Consider the following 12,731-nt stretch of genomic DNA (forward strand, 5'->3'; position numbering starts at 1 on the left):
ATCGATGGTGGGTTCCGTATGTGCGCACAATGTGACTGTCTAGTGTGGTCCTATGGCAGTCCGTTAGTGGATGCCCCAGGACGCCTCTCTGTTTGGCCTGGGTGTTACAACAAATTTCTTAAATGAAGAGAATACATAAAAAATAAAGCCTAATAAAAAACTCGGATAGGCCATATCATGTGAACATACAACTTTTAGAATAAATTTTACAATTTTTCAATTTGTATGGTGTATGGAAGCTTTTATTCAGACTTATTTTTTATTTTTACACATGCACACACACCCCCACACACTCACGCCGTAGTGGGATTTCACCACCTATGGGTACTCAAGCCCTTGACCAGGTGTTGAAACTCTTCAAAGTCTACCACCGAAGCAAGAGTAAGGACATATATTTTATAATAAAAATAATGTTTCTCACATAATGATTAGTTTAGCTTAAGAATTAGTTCAACTAGTCATTTAAATGAGCTCAATAAAAGTAAGTCAGCGTATTAAAAAACATATAAAAGTGGGCCTATTTATATGTAACTTAAAAACTTTTTAGGAGCCACAAGTTTAAAATCAAATTAATATTTATTTCTCCCTTCATCTAGGTATTTATGTCCTAATCATGAGATAAGACATCAAATAAACATTATAGTTAGCACTATGAGGTTTTTAATCATGAACACCTAAGATTGAGATCTATCTATATTTGCTCATTTTGGGTTTAAGTCTTAAAATGATATGAAAAAAATTGATGAAAACTTAGATAAAACACATGCAACATAGCGAGGCCCACAAAGCACCAACTAGTAATGATCTAGTTATTGGCTAACATCGCCAGTCAAATTGGAGTGGATCCATTGAGGTGTGTGGGATCCCAAATTATGGAGCCCACTGTGATGTGTTTTTCTCACATCCACATCGTTCATCTGTGTTGAAAGCTCGTTTTAGGAGACCATCCAAAATAAAAAAGATATGAATCTCATGCGGACCATAGTATTAGAAATAAAAGTAATTGAACATCAAAAACTTATCGTGGGCACAAATGTTTTTTTGGATCAAGATGATATTCGCCCAAGTCTAATTGCCTATGCGTATTCCGTATTGAGTAAACTCTTTAAGGCTCGTCATGATTTATGTATTGTATCCACTCCGTCCATCCATTTTATCGTATAATTTTAAGTCTTGTTCTAAAAAATGAAGAATATCCAAAGATCAAATGGACCACACCACAGGAAACAGTGTGAATTGAACTTCTACCGTTGAAAAATTCTTGGGGGCCAAGGAAGTTTTGGATCAAGCTTATATTTGATTTTTCCCTTCATCCATGTTTGTATGATCTTATGAACAGGTTAGATGAAAAAAAAACATCACTGTGGGGCCTAGCAAGGTTTCAATGGGCTTTCAATACGGATGGACGGTGTGGATGTAAGGAAATTACATCACTTTGGCCCCCGCAGTTAGGCATACGAAACCGCTCCTGCCAAACAGCGCCGTTCCGCACTCACGCAAAAGGAAAAACATGAAGGAGAGGAAAAAAGAAAAAGGAAAAACGAACAGGGCTCAGGGCTTACCTTGCCAGAGCAGAGAGAGGGAAGGAGGCGCTGAGAGAGAGAGAGAGAGAGAGAGAGAGACAGACAGACAGACAGACAGACAGACAGAGACAGACAGGGAAGGAGACGCTGAGAGAGAGAGAGAGAGAGAGAGAGGGAAGGAAACGCTGAGAGGGAGAAGGAGACGTTGGGTCAGAGCAGGTAGGTGCACTTGCAATGCAGCTGCGTTTCCTCCTCCCTCTCCTAACTTCGAAATGGATAGCCGTTGCCTGTAGCAAAGTAACCTGTGACTCGAAAAACACCTAATTCCTCCGTTACATTTCTTGCAATCTTACCTGATAGAAAGTTACAGGTTGAGACTATGTTACCTGTAACATTTCTCCCCCAAACACAAACTGTAAGAAAGTCACCTGTAACTTTCTTACATTTTATAGAAGTTACAGGCATCCAAACGGCCCCCAGTCTGTCCTGTTTGGCTGTAAGTTGTAAATGATTTATAGGAAAATGATTGTTTGTGTTTGGATAGCCTGTAAATTGTTTAAGTCCTGTAAATGGATAGCCAATCTTTTCATTTATAGCCGTTAGGCTGTAAATGGAGAGCCTGTAAATGAAATCACAGCTTTTTGCCTATCAATTGAGTGGGGCTAAAAGCTGTAAACGATTTACAGGCATTTTTCAGCTTCCAAACATAGACTGTAAACTATTTACCTGTAAATCATTTACAGTTAGCCCCGTTTACAGGCATCCAAACGACCCCTAATTGGCATGATACCAGGTAGTTAACTCCTTGTAGTTTTGTACTGGAGGCGTATTAGGCGATATTATCAATACTGCAATCACATTTATTCATGACACATCTATTTTATAGACCCCACTTTGTATTACTTATCATTCCAAAGTAGCAGTTTGGTTTGGTGATTCTAACATGTGATCTATGGCTTGTAAATAATGAACGGTTGTAACAAATTGGCTGCATTCAAAGGGTTAGGATCATCAGATCGGCGTGATTCTTGCATCACGGCTTTTGTCCAATTGAACTATTGAATGAACCGTCCCAATTGATGATTGTGTCTCTCATATGTCATTTAAAAGCTTTAGGGATATTGCTAACGTCCACATGAAGGTGGGTAGAAATGCTCACACATAACTAGCTATATGTCCAACTAGTTTGGATGTGGGGCCCATCATGGTGTTTATCTAACATTTAGATGCACCCCACCTTAATATGGAGTTTTGTGCTGGGTGTATTGCATTTAGAACCAACATTACAACTAGTACGTGCCCATTTCTTTTGTGTGTAGAAAAATGCTCACCCACGCACCTTTTTAGGTGAGAACTTGTGTGCACCTTTACACACGTGCCATGGGCCCAAATTTCGAACGGTCCACGTGATGCAGCACCCCATGAAACCCTCAGGACCCAACTTTTAGCCTGATCCAAAACTCTGTTAGGCCATAGCAAAGGGAAACAATTTCCTCCCTTGATTTGCTTCTCCCTTTTGTTGTGGCCCACTAGAGTTTTGGATCAGGCTAAAATTTCAGCACTGGGGATTTCATAGGGTGCCACATCACGTGGACTGTTCGGATTTTGTGCCTATGACATGTGTGTAGAGGTGCGCACAAGTTCTCACGTAAAAAGGTGCGCAAGTGAGCTATATATATATATATATATAGGGTTTTTGCAGATTCCAGGATCAATAATATGGTACTTGCAAATAACCACATAAAAACATATGGTTTTCCAATAATTACATTGTTAATTCATCGTTACTGCAAATGTCTGTGTTCCCTTTTTTCATAACTTTTGCTAGCAACTGTTAAAAATGATGAAATTGCCCATATGGAACATACTACAAAATTCTCCTCCATGGGAACATAAATCATTTAATTTCCTCTATATGGAATATACCATAAGATAATTTTAGTTGTTTTTTTAAAAAAAAAGTTATAGAGAGAGAAGTTTTAAAGTAGGAGTAATTTTGTTATATTTTTCAAAATATGCCAAAAAAGTTAATAGTCATTAGGAAAAAGTAACAGAAAGTGCGTATTTGCAATAACCATAGATTAACAATGTGGCTTTTTACAAATGTATTATTTTTATGTAGGTATTTGCAAATATCTTATTATTTAGATAGTTATTTGCAAAATTCCTTATATAATATAGAGAAATGCTTACAAACAACTGGCTGTAAACTAGTTGTGTGGGGAGCCTGCTGTGGTGTTTGTATACCATCTAGTGTTTTAAATAGCATGTAGCATAGTGTTTATCCCTCTAAAATGTGAGGCATAAGCTACATAGCATGTAGTGTAAGCTACATGCTACTTCTAAAATTTTAATTCAGGTTGCGCTCATTACATCAAATATCATGATATTTTGCACCAAATTAAACTAAATAATAATGAAATTTCATGATATCCGGTGCAACCATACAATATAAAATAATAGGAAAATAGGAAAAAATAATTATAAAGATAAAGAGAGAACAACAAAACTGTTTTAATATTGTTATTTTTATTGATTTTACCCGAATCACTGAAAAGATTAACTAATTTTATGTAATAAACTATTGAAAACATAAGTTGATTTTTGAAAAATAACTTCTAGTGTAAGCTATGTAGCATGTAGCATAGGCTATATAGCATGCAACGAAAGTAAATTAGATGTAGTATAGGCTACATGCGACTTTTAGCTATTTTCATGAGCTACGTAGCGTTGAGGCTAAGTTGCGCTACGTAATGTAGCATAAGCTACATGCTACACAGTGTAGCTATTTAAAACACTGATACCATCCAACTTGTCTAGTGGGGTTGTCCTACCATGAAAATGGGAGACCACGAAAAGCAAGTCTATCTAATTATTAGGCGGGCCACACCATAGAAAACAATGAACAACCATCCAAAAACCTCCACATTCACGTGCAAACCCATTTCGTGGTTAGATTAACCTGACTGTTGAGTAGGTGAGGTGGTTTTTTCAAGTATCAGTGAATCAAAACCTAGACTAGGTCGAGTCGATCTATTTTAGGTTTTGTAAAATTAATTCTTCCAATTCTTATTAGCTTATGCGTTTTATAATACGTTTTAATTGTATAGTATTGAGCTTTTTGCTAAGTCTACAAGTCAACTCGATCCCTGTGCAGTTGAGGCAAGTTTTAGAACAATGATTTTTTATAAGAATGAGTTGCAGACAGTAAAAAAAAAAATTGAAATAACATGAAACAAGTTGTGGAAATTTGCATTGTATATGTAAGGAAAGGATTTGGTGAGGGGGGGAAGGTGGAGATGATGATGGCTAGTGTTATTGTGGCGCATTATGTGTAGCAATTCAAATAACAAGAAATCATTACCAGAAAGAAAATCACAAGAGAAATAAATTCCATGTGCAGGATAAGAATAGGAAAGAGTTGGAGTAGAATTCTTAGTTCGTCATGCAAACTACGGTGTTTTTTGTTTGGATATTCACGTCAAAGAGATTGAAGAGGTGATCCGTTTGCTCGTTTAGGATTTTACAAGTGAAAATTTTGGAGAATTCTAAATGGGATAATTGTAAACACTTCCTCTTTGGTTTCTGACAATTGTAACCCCCCTGATTTAGATTATTGCAAGTACTGAGCCTCCATCAAGGGAACCTATACTAACTGACAAAGATACCCTAGCCTTAAAAGTTCATTTTGAATGCATATTGGAATGCCCATCACTATTTATACATGGTATCCAATCTGTCCAACAGGGTCCTCGATCATAAATATTGGACACCCAAAAATCAAGTTGATCATAATCTAAGACGTCTAAATTTGCATGGTGGGCGGCCACTTGATGGTTGGATCAACCTAATTGTTAGGGTTTCTCATTTTCATAGTCACATGACTATGCTTAGAAAGTTTAGATGGCATACATATACTATGGGAGGTCCATGTGTCCACAACTAGTGACCTACATACCTACAAAATAGGATAGATTCAATTTCTCAAAGATAATTGTGCTAGTAGATCGTGAGAGAATTTATAACGAATATCTAAACTAGAGGGGAGGTATTTCTAGTAATCCAAACTAGATGGGAGGTGTTTATATTTATCCCATAAACAACCCATTGTAGGTGATCATTATTTTTCAAATACTTTTATAATGATTTAAAAAGTATATTACATATGTTTACTATAATAACAAAAAAGCGAAAGGCAAAAATTTCACATAATTAGTTTTTCCTGTTACAGAAGTTATGCATTATTAAAGGAAAAAGAAAGGGTAGGGTTATCAACGATGAGGGTTTGGGTCGGGTCTTCTAGTGTCCATACCTGGACTAATTGGACCCAACCTAAACCGAGTTGACCTAACCTAGTTTTAATCGAGTTTAAGTTGGTGGACCCAACTTGAACCCCACTAGAGTTGATTTAAATGAGTCCAAGTAAGTGAGACCCAATTCCAAGTCAATTTCTTTATGTGTTCAAAAAAATTGAACACGAACCTGCTAAAATTAGGTTGGCTCCATCGAGTATCTGTTGATAGCTTTAGGTGAGGGTTTTATTAAACTAACAAAACAACACTTGGGTAATTCGGAACTGAAGTCATCCATTGAAAGACCAACTTTTTTAATAAGCTAGACTATGATAGTCCAACACCACCATTTAAAATGGTGACATATCTTCAACCATACACATGACAATTTCAAGGCACCATAGACTGTCTGTTTCAAGGCACTGTAGACCATCCAAATCTTTGAACTTGCTATGGACGTAGCATACAAAAAGTTTTCATTGAGAAGATAGTAACCATCTATTTTGCCCATGGTATTCTCACTACCTGCTAGTTTTCTCTAAGTATCTATTTGATAATCATCAATTGCATGGTTAAGATTTCTTGATCAGCATGGTTTTAGTGATATTATCCATCCACAATATTTCACACAATTTGGATGGTCTGAATAAATGTACATGAACGCTACGTTGAGGATTATGAGACACTCTCAGAAGTTGAAATTCTTCCTCAAATCAGTTGTTGAAGAATGGTCACAGATTCATCATCATCATCATATAAACTTCTCTTAATTATTTGGGGCTAACTGTATGAATCATGTTCTACCATTCCACTTTATCAAGGGCCAAATGTTTAGTTAGACAATAGGTCAAGTCTTTTCTTACTACCTCCAAATTACCCAAGTGCCATTCATTTGGTTTAAAACCCTCACCTAGAGCGGCTAAGGGTATTTAATGGAGCTGGCATAATTTTAATAGGTTCGTGTTCAATTTTTTGGACCTATTAAGAAATTAGGTTGGGCTTGGGTCTCACTTTCTTAGGCTCATTAAAATCAAGTATAATGGTGTTTGGGTTCGGCCTACCAACTTTGACTTGGTTAAAATTGGATTGGGTCAACTCATGTTGGATTGAGTCTAGATATGGATACTTGAGGACTCGACTTGAATCTTCATCATTGATAGCCCTACCCTTTATGTTATAATAATGTATAATTTTAGCAACAAGAAAAACTAATTATACAAAGTTTTTGCCCCTCACTTTTTTGTTATTATCGTAGGCATATATAATATACTTTTTCAATCATCATACATGGGTAGAAGCTAATATATATATATATATATATATATATATATATATATATATATATCCATTTTAAAAATTCTACAAGAATCTAGTAATATATGAATAAGAACCTTTTGATAAAACAAAGATTTTCAATGATTTGATTCCCATGTTCGTATTTCCAAACTAAACACACATGATAGGAAATGGAATTTTTTTCCAACCAAATTCTTCCTAAATATTCTATTTCAACGAAGTGGCGCTTACCAGAATCATGGATATATTACAATGAGGAGCAACCAACCCCTATTTTTTCCCTTTTATATAATTTATATAATATATGCCTATACTATTCTTCCTATGCTGATTGTTTCGATAGATCTCAGGATCAATATTGAAAATAATCAAAAACCTAGGAATTAGAAGAGTTAATGTTCGATTATTTCAGATTGATCGGAATCAATACAAATTGATGTAGCGAAGAAATAGAATTGGAGTGCTATTTACATGTAAACATATGTGGATAATATTATAGATTGATCCATATCAAGCACATATCTTTATACAACTTTATACAATAATAGATAGTGTGGTAGAAGGGTTCATATAGTTCTTTATACCATATCATCTCATATACTGCTAACTCCAATCCACTCATTTCATTTGAGACTATATTAAAAGAGTAATGATCACTTACAATGTGTTGTTTATGGATAATTGTAAACACCGCTCCTCCGGTTTGGATTACTGCAAATACTTCCCCTCTGGTTTACATATTCGTTGTAGATTTCCCACGCATCTGCTAGCACTGTTATCTTTGAGAAATTGACCCTCTACAATCTTGTAACTAGTTGTGGACACGTGGACCTGCCATCGTAAATGTTGGTCATCCAACCTTGCTAAGTATGATCACGCCACCATGAAAATGAGAAACCCTACAATCAGGTCAATCTAACCATCTAGTGGCCCACCATGTAAGACGTTTTGGGTTGGGATCAATCTGATTTTTTGGATGTCCAATGTTTATGGTTGAGGGCTCTATTAGATGGGCTGGATCCTATGTATGCATAGAGATGGGCCCACATGGTTCAAAATGAACTCCTAAGGCAAGGATATCCTTATCATTATGTGTTGGTTCCCCTAACGACTCTAAGCGGAGAAGGGTACATGCAATAATCTAATTATCCCATTTAGCATTCTTGAAGAATTCATTAACTGTGGATATATTTTTAACTCGACAGCATGTGATAATCTGTCCTGATTAGCCTAGATCGACAACTTAGTTTTGACAGTCCTGTTCTGATTCCTGTTGGTTGCTTTGTCAAATTCATTGCTCATATGCATTAATGAGATTGCATTTGCATGCAAATTTCTTGGTTTTATCCTTCTGATATTAGAAACAGAGTTTGAGTGGCTGATTATTCCACATTGTGATATGCTGCATTGGGTCCTTGATTTGCAGTTCACGGGTCACTTTCTGAGAGTTAGTTTGGTGGTTCAATGGCATCATCTGCAATAAAACATGGAGAATTGGTTGCTTTACAGGAATTAGATTCTTCTTCACCCCTGTTTAAGCAAGGTGCTTCACTTCGAGTTACTGGAAAGTAGGTGACGGTGACCTAATTCTTTGTGTGTTTATCATTACAAAATTTACAGTTACTTCCAAACACAATCCTATTTACATATAAATTGAGAATGTATAAGTGGTAAGTGAACTTTTTAAAGCATATGTTACAGGTTATCCATGCATGAAATTTAAATAATTAAGTAGTGTTTCTTCGAGATTTCACAGTCAGTGAGGTAGAAAACCAAAATCAAGAAAACATCCACATGAAAAGGGGACTACGAAGTTCAAATGAGTAGTTGAGAATGCTGAAATTGTGTGAGACTTGATAGACATGAATTATTTGAGCGAAGGTAAATATATAAAAGAATTGAAACTTCATAAGGTTACTGTAATTACCTTGTCATTCACAGAAGTCTGGGTTCCAAATTGCAATTACATTGCTTACAAGCTGGTGCTTGTTTTTTTCCCACACATCACATGGGTACTCTAACCCATGATCTTGGTGTTGAAACTTGAGACTCACGGAGTCTACCACTAAGCCATTAGGAAAGTAAATGCAATTTGAGAGTTACTTTCTTTATTATGAATATTAGGAAATGTCATTACAATTCTGCCATTTCCAATTGACTGAGCTAAATGTTTACAATTCAGTTCAGTTGTGTTTTCAACACTATGCTTTGAAAACTTGCCTCGAGTTAAGCATATTTCATGGAGACTCAAAACAACTTGATTCAGTAACTAATTGTTTGACAGGTGGACTTAACTCAAATCGATGAGGTATCATCAGGACTTGAAAGAACCCAATTTGTTCATGACTCAGTCGACCAGCTGACTCACCTCAACAACACAGTGCTTGGAAAAACTTGGGTAGACTCACCAAGACTTGAAAATTATCATCATCATCTAGATCTTATCCCATTTTATTAGGGTTGGCACTTGAAAATATTTCTAAACGTTTACTCTGGAAGTCTCACCAAGACTTGAAAATCATCATCATCATCATCTAAATCTTATCCCATTTTATTAGGGTAGCACTTGAAAATATTTCTAAACATATATTAAATATTTACCAAGTGTCGGAACTAAAGACTTGAAAAACTAGACCTTTAACTACTTGACTCGAGAGACTTTCGAGTCAAGTTGTCGTGTCCATACACTATAGTCCGATCACACCCTAAGCAATTGTTTCTAATATCCAAATCAAACATATTTGGGAGACTTCTGAGCCTCTTCCATGGCAATTACTAAAGCTTGGGTAAAAGAGGAAGGTTGATGTCTAGTGTCCAGTGGGCAGTGGATCACAAAACCTATTGCCAATCTGCCGTTTTTAAACCCAGCCCAAATTGTTGGGAGAAAAGATGAAGATGAAGATGAAGATGACATTGGTGACTGTTTCATAATTGAAAAGCATTTCAGAAGTGTCCTCTCACAGCTGAAGTGCTGGCTGAAATGTGTTGTTTGTTACAGTTAGCAAAACATCATTTTAAACTCTATTAGTTTTTTTTTTTTTTTTAAAGAAAAAGCAAAACTCAAATCATTGCAACCACATTTCTAACCCCATATATTTCAAAAGGCTTTCAAGGGAACTCTTTTTTTTTTTTGTTAAACTGAACTAAATTCATTTGGTTTTTTCATGGAAGAGTCGTTTTACAAAAAAAGACTGAAATTACTTCACCAAGTCATTTGAGGGAAATTTAAGGGCAGGGATTGGTTGTCATCATCATCCAAGAGAAATAGGTAAACCTTTGTGCTTTGTAATCAAACAGTTTTATATAAAATCATGTGGTAGAAACTTTAACATGTTTCAATTGGAATGGTCAGCTAATAACCATCAAATGGCTGGAAATGACCAACATTTTATTGTAAGCCTGAATAGGCATTTTGTCTGAGTTTCCATGGGTAGTTGTATTTGTGCCCTTGTGGCTTGTAGTCTCTCCTTAAGTGTGCGTGGGTGGTTCTCTGGCAAATTGTTTATTCATACTAGAATGAGTAGAAGCCAGAGAAGGAATAGTTTCCTGCTATAAGGAGAGAGCATCATGTAGTTGCAGGATATTGGGTATCCAAAATGTCTCCTCCAATCTGAAATGCTCTGTATATTGAGTATGTGCAATGTCTTGTATGTGCAGACTGCAGACCCATCTCATCTCAAGCAAACATATCCTCAGGAAACCATGTTGCGTGTGATCCGGCAACTATCCATCTTAAAACATTCCCCCCCCCCCCCCTTGCTAAACCATCAGGCCCTGTTTGGAACATGGGATTTGGTGGTATGAAATTGTATTTGTTCCCATGCAAATTCCAGCCAGTGTTTGGAAACAACAAAATGGATTGGATTAATCCAGGTATCATATCATCCAGTCGCAAAGTAGATACTGTGGGATTTCTGGTGGATTTTGAATCCACTACATCTGTGGACCCTAAATTGATGCATGTGTTTTATCCACACCGTCCATCCATATGTGCCCTTTGCACGTGACATTTGAGTTGCATGTGTACAGGTGACCGGCATCAGTTGTGAAATTTGGTCCATTGATTTGTATTCCATGGCCCACCAAACGTAGGTTCCACTTAATGCAGTGTTTTTCCCAAAGGAGGAATGTGATCCCAAATGTGGGATTGGACATTCAAAATACCATGCACAATGATTGCATGTCTGGAAATACCATGGTATTTTGACCATACATTCCCTTGTTTGGGATTGAATTCTTCCTTTGGGAAAAACACTATTTTACTTGAAACCGGCATTTGGTAGACCTAGACTTGTAATCAACAGGCGAGATTTCACAACCGATGCCGGTTACCTATACTCATATGCAACTTTAGTGTCACATGTAAAGGGTGCATATGGATGGATGGCATGGATAAAACACATCCGTCAACGTGGGGCCCACAGATGTGGTGGATTTCTAATTTTGCTAGAATCCCATTGTTATCTCTTGCTGGGATTGAAAGGTCAAATATCTGGATTAATCCAATCCTTCCCATCAATTCCAAATGCCGGATGGAATTTACATGGGACAAAATGCAATTACATCCCACGTTCCAAACAGGCTTTAAATGTTCATCTCATGAAGCTATGGGTGCAGATATGGAGGATTGGGTTCAGAAGATCTTCAAAATCCAAGTTCTCTGGACCCAGGCACAGCGAGGATTGCTCAGTGCTCATAAAGCATGGTTGTTATAATAGTGCCATTACTAGCCTGGTCCCAAATATTTTCAGACAGCTTTACTTCCATGACAATATCACAAGAATTCGTAGCCTAATTGGCATGATTCACTTTGGATTCTAAATAATTGATGACTCGAGAAATTCCAATATATCTGGATTTCAAGTCTCTGGAAACAGGATTGGCAGCCCATATCCTTATCTAAGTATTTCCCTCCTTACTTACAATGCAATTTGAATGCTTGGTGTTATGCAGACTACAAGAATATTGTGTAGGGACAGCCATTGCCACCATTGTTGATGGAAGCGTTAGCCTAAAGATCGACACCCAACACTTGAGGGACCTCAATTTCCGTGTGGGATCGATCTACCAGTTCATTGGCGAACTACTCATACAATCAGACACCGATGTAAGTAGTAGGTGCTCGTTTATCTCCTCAAAAGCCTTTCACTGCTGTTCTTGTTCAACTGCCCACTCAACTAGTACTTGTTCCCCATTTGTCATTTTCAGGCTGTCCTGCAGGCCCGTGTTGGGAGGAATGTGGATGGGATCGACCTCAACCTCTACCACCAGTCGATGCATCTCCAACGACAGTTTGAAGTTGATTACATGAGGACACGAACAACTTAATCTGCTTGTCACAGATTCTGTTATCGTTAACTACATTGGGGTCGAAATGAACTGCAATAACTCAAGTCAGTAAAGAAGACATGACCCCTCACAATTCATAGAGACTATCCGGTAGTTTACCATTACCTTTCAGGCATGAAATTGCAATTTGGCAAGTTTGTACATTTTCTCATCGCAATTTATATTTGTTTATTGCAATTCAACTCAACTAAGGATCCAAAAGCATTATGAAACTAACCATGTTTTTGATACTTTGATGGCATGGATTCCATTTTAGTATCAAGAAATGATG

At 36.9% G+C, this 12,731-nt stretch overlaps 1 protein-coding gene across 1 annotated transcript; it reads left to right on the forward strand.

Moving 5' to 3' along the window:
* The first annotated feature begins 1,653 nt into the window (after positions 1-1,653).
* Positions 1,654-12,506, forward strand: LOC131225408 (CST complex subunit TEN1). The gene is made up of 4 exons (XM_058220941.1): positions 1,654-1,742; positions 8,538-8,679; positions 12,065-12,218; positions 12,320-12,506. Exons 2-4 carry the CDS (start codon positions 8,576-8,578, stop codon positions 12,437-12,439), a joined length of 378 nt encoding a protein of 125 aa, XP_058076924.1. The 5' UTR covers positions 1,654-1,742; positions 8,538-8,575; the 3' UTR covers positions 12,440-12,506.
* Positions 12,507-12,731: the final 225 nt, after the last annotated feature.

This window comes from Magnolia sinica, chromosome 14 (genome assembly GCF_029962835.1).
Source record: "Magnolia sinica isolate HGM2019 chromosome 14, MsV1, whole genome shotgun sequence".
In the NCBI taxonomy this organism is placed as follows: domain Eukaryota; kingdom Viridiplantae; phylum Streptophyta; class Magnoliopsida; order Magnoliales; family Magnoliaceae; genus Magnolia; species Magnolia sinica.

Coding starts and splice junctions, on each gene's coding strand:
- LOC131225408 (XM_058220941.1), top strand. CDS start 8,576: ATGGCATCATCTGCAATAAAACATGGAGAATTGGTTGCTTTACAGGAA. Junction 8,680..12,064: donor TCACTTCGAGTTACTGGAAA/GTAGGTGACGGT, acceptor GGTGTTATGCAG/ACTACAAGAATATTGTGTAG. Junction 12,219..12,319: donor TCATACAATCAGACACCGAT/GTAAGTAGTAGG, acceptor TGTCATTTTCAG/GCTGTCCTGCAGGCCCGTGT.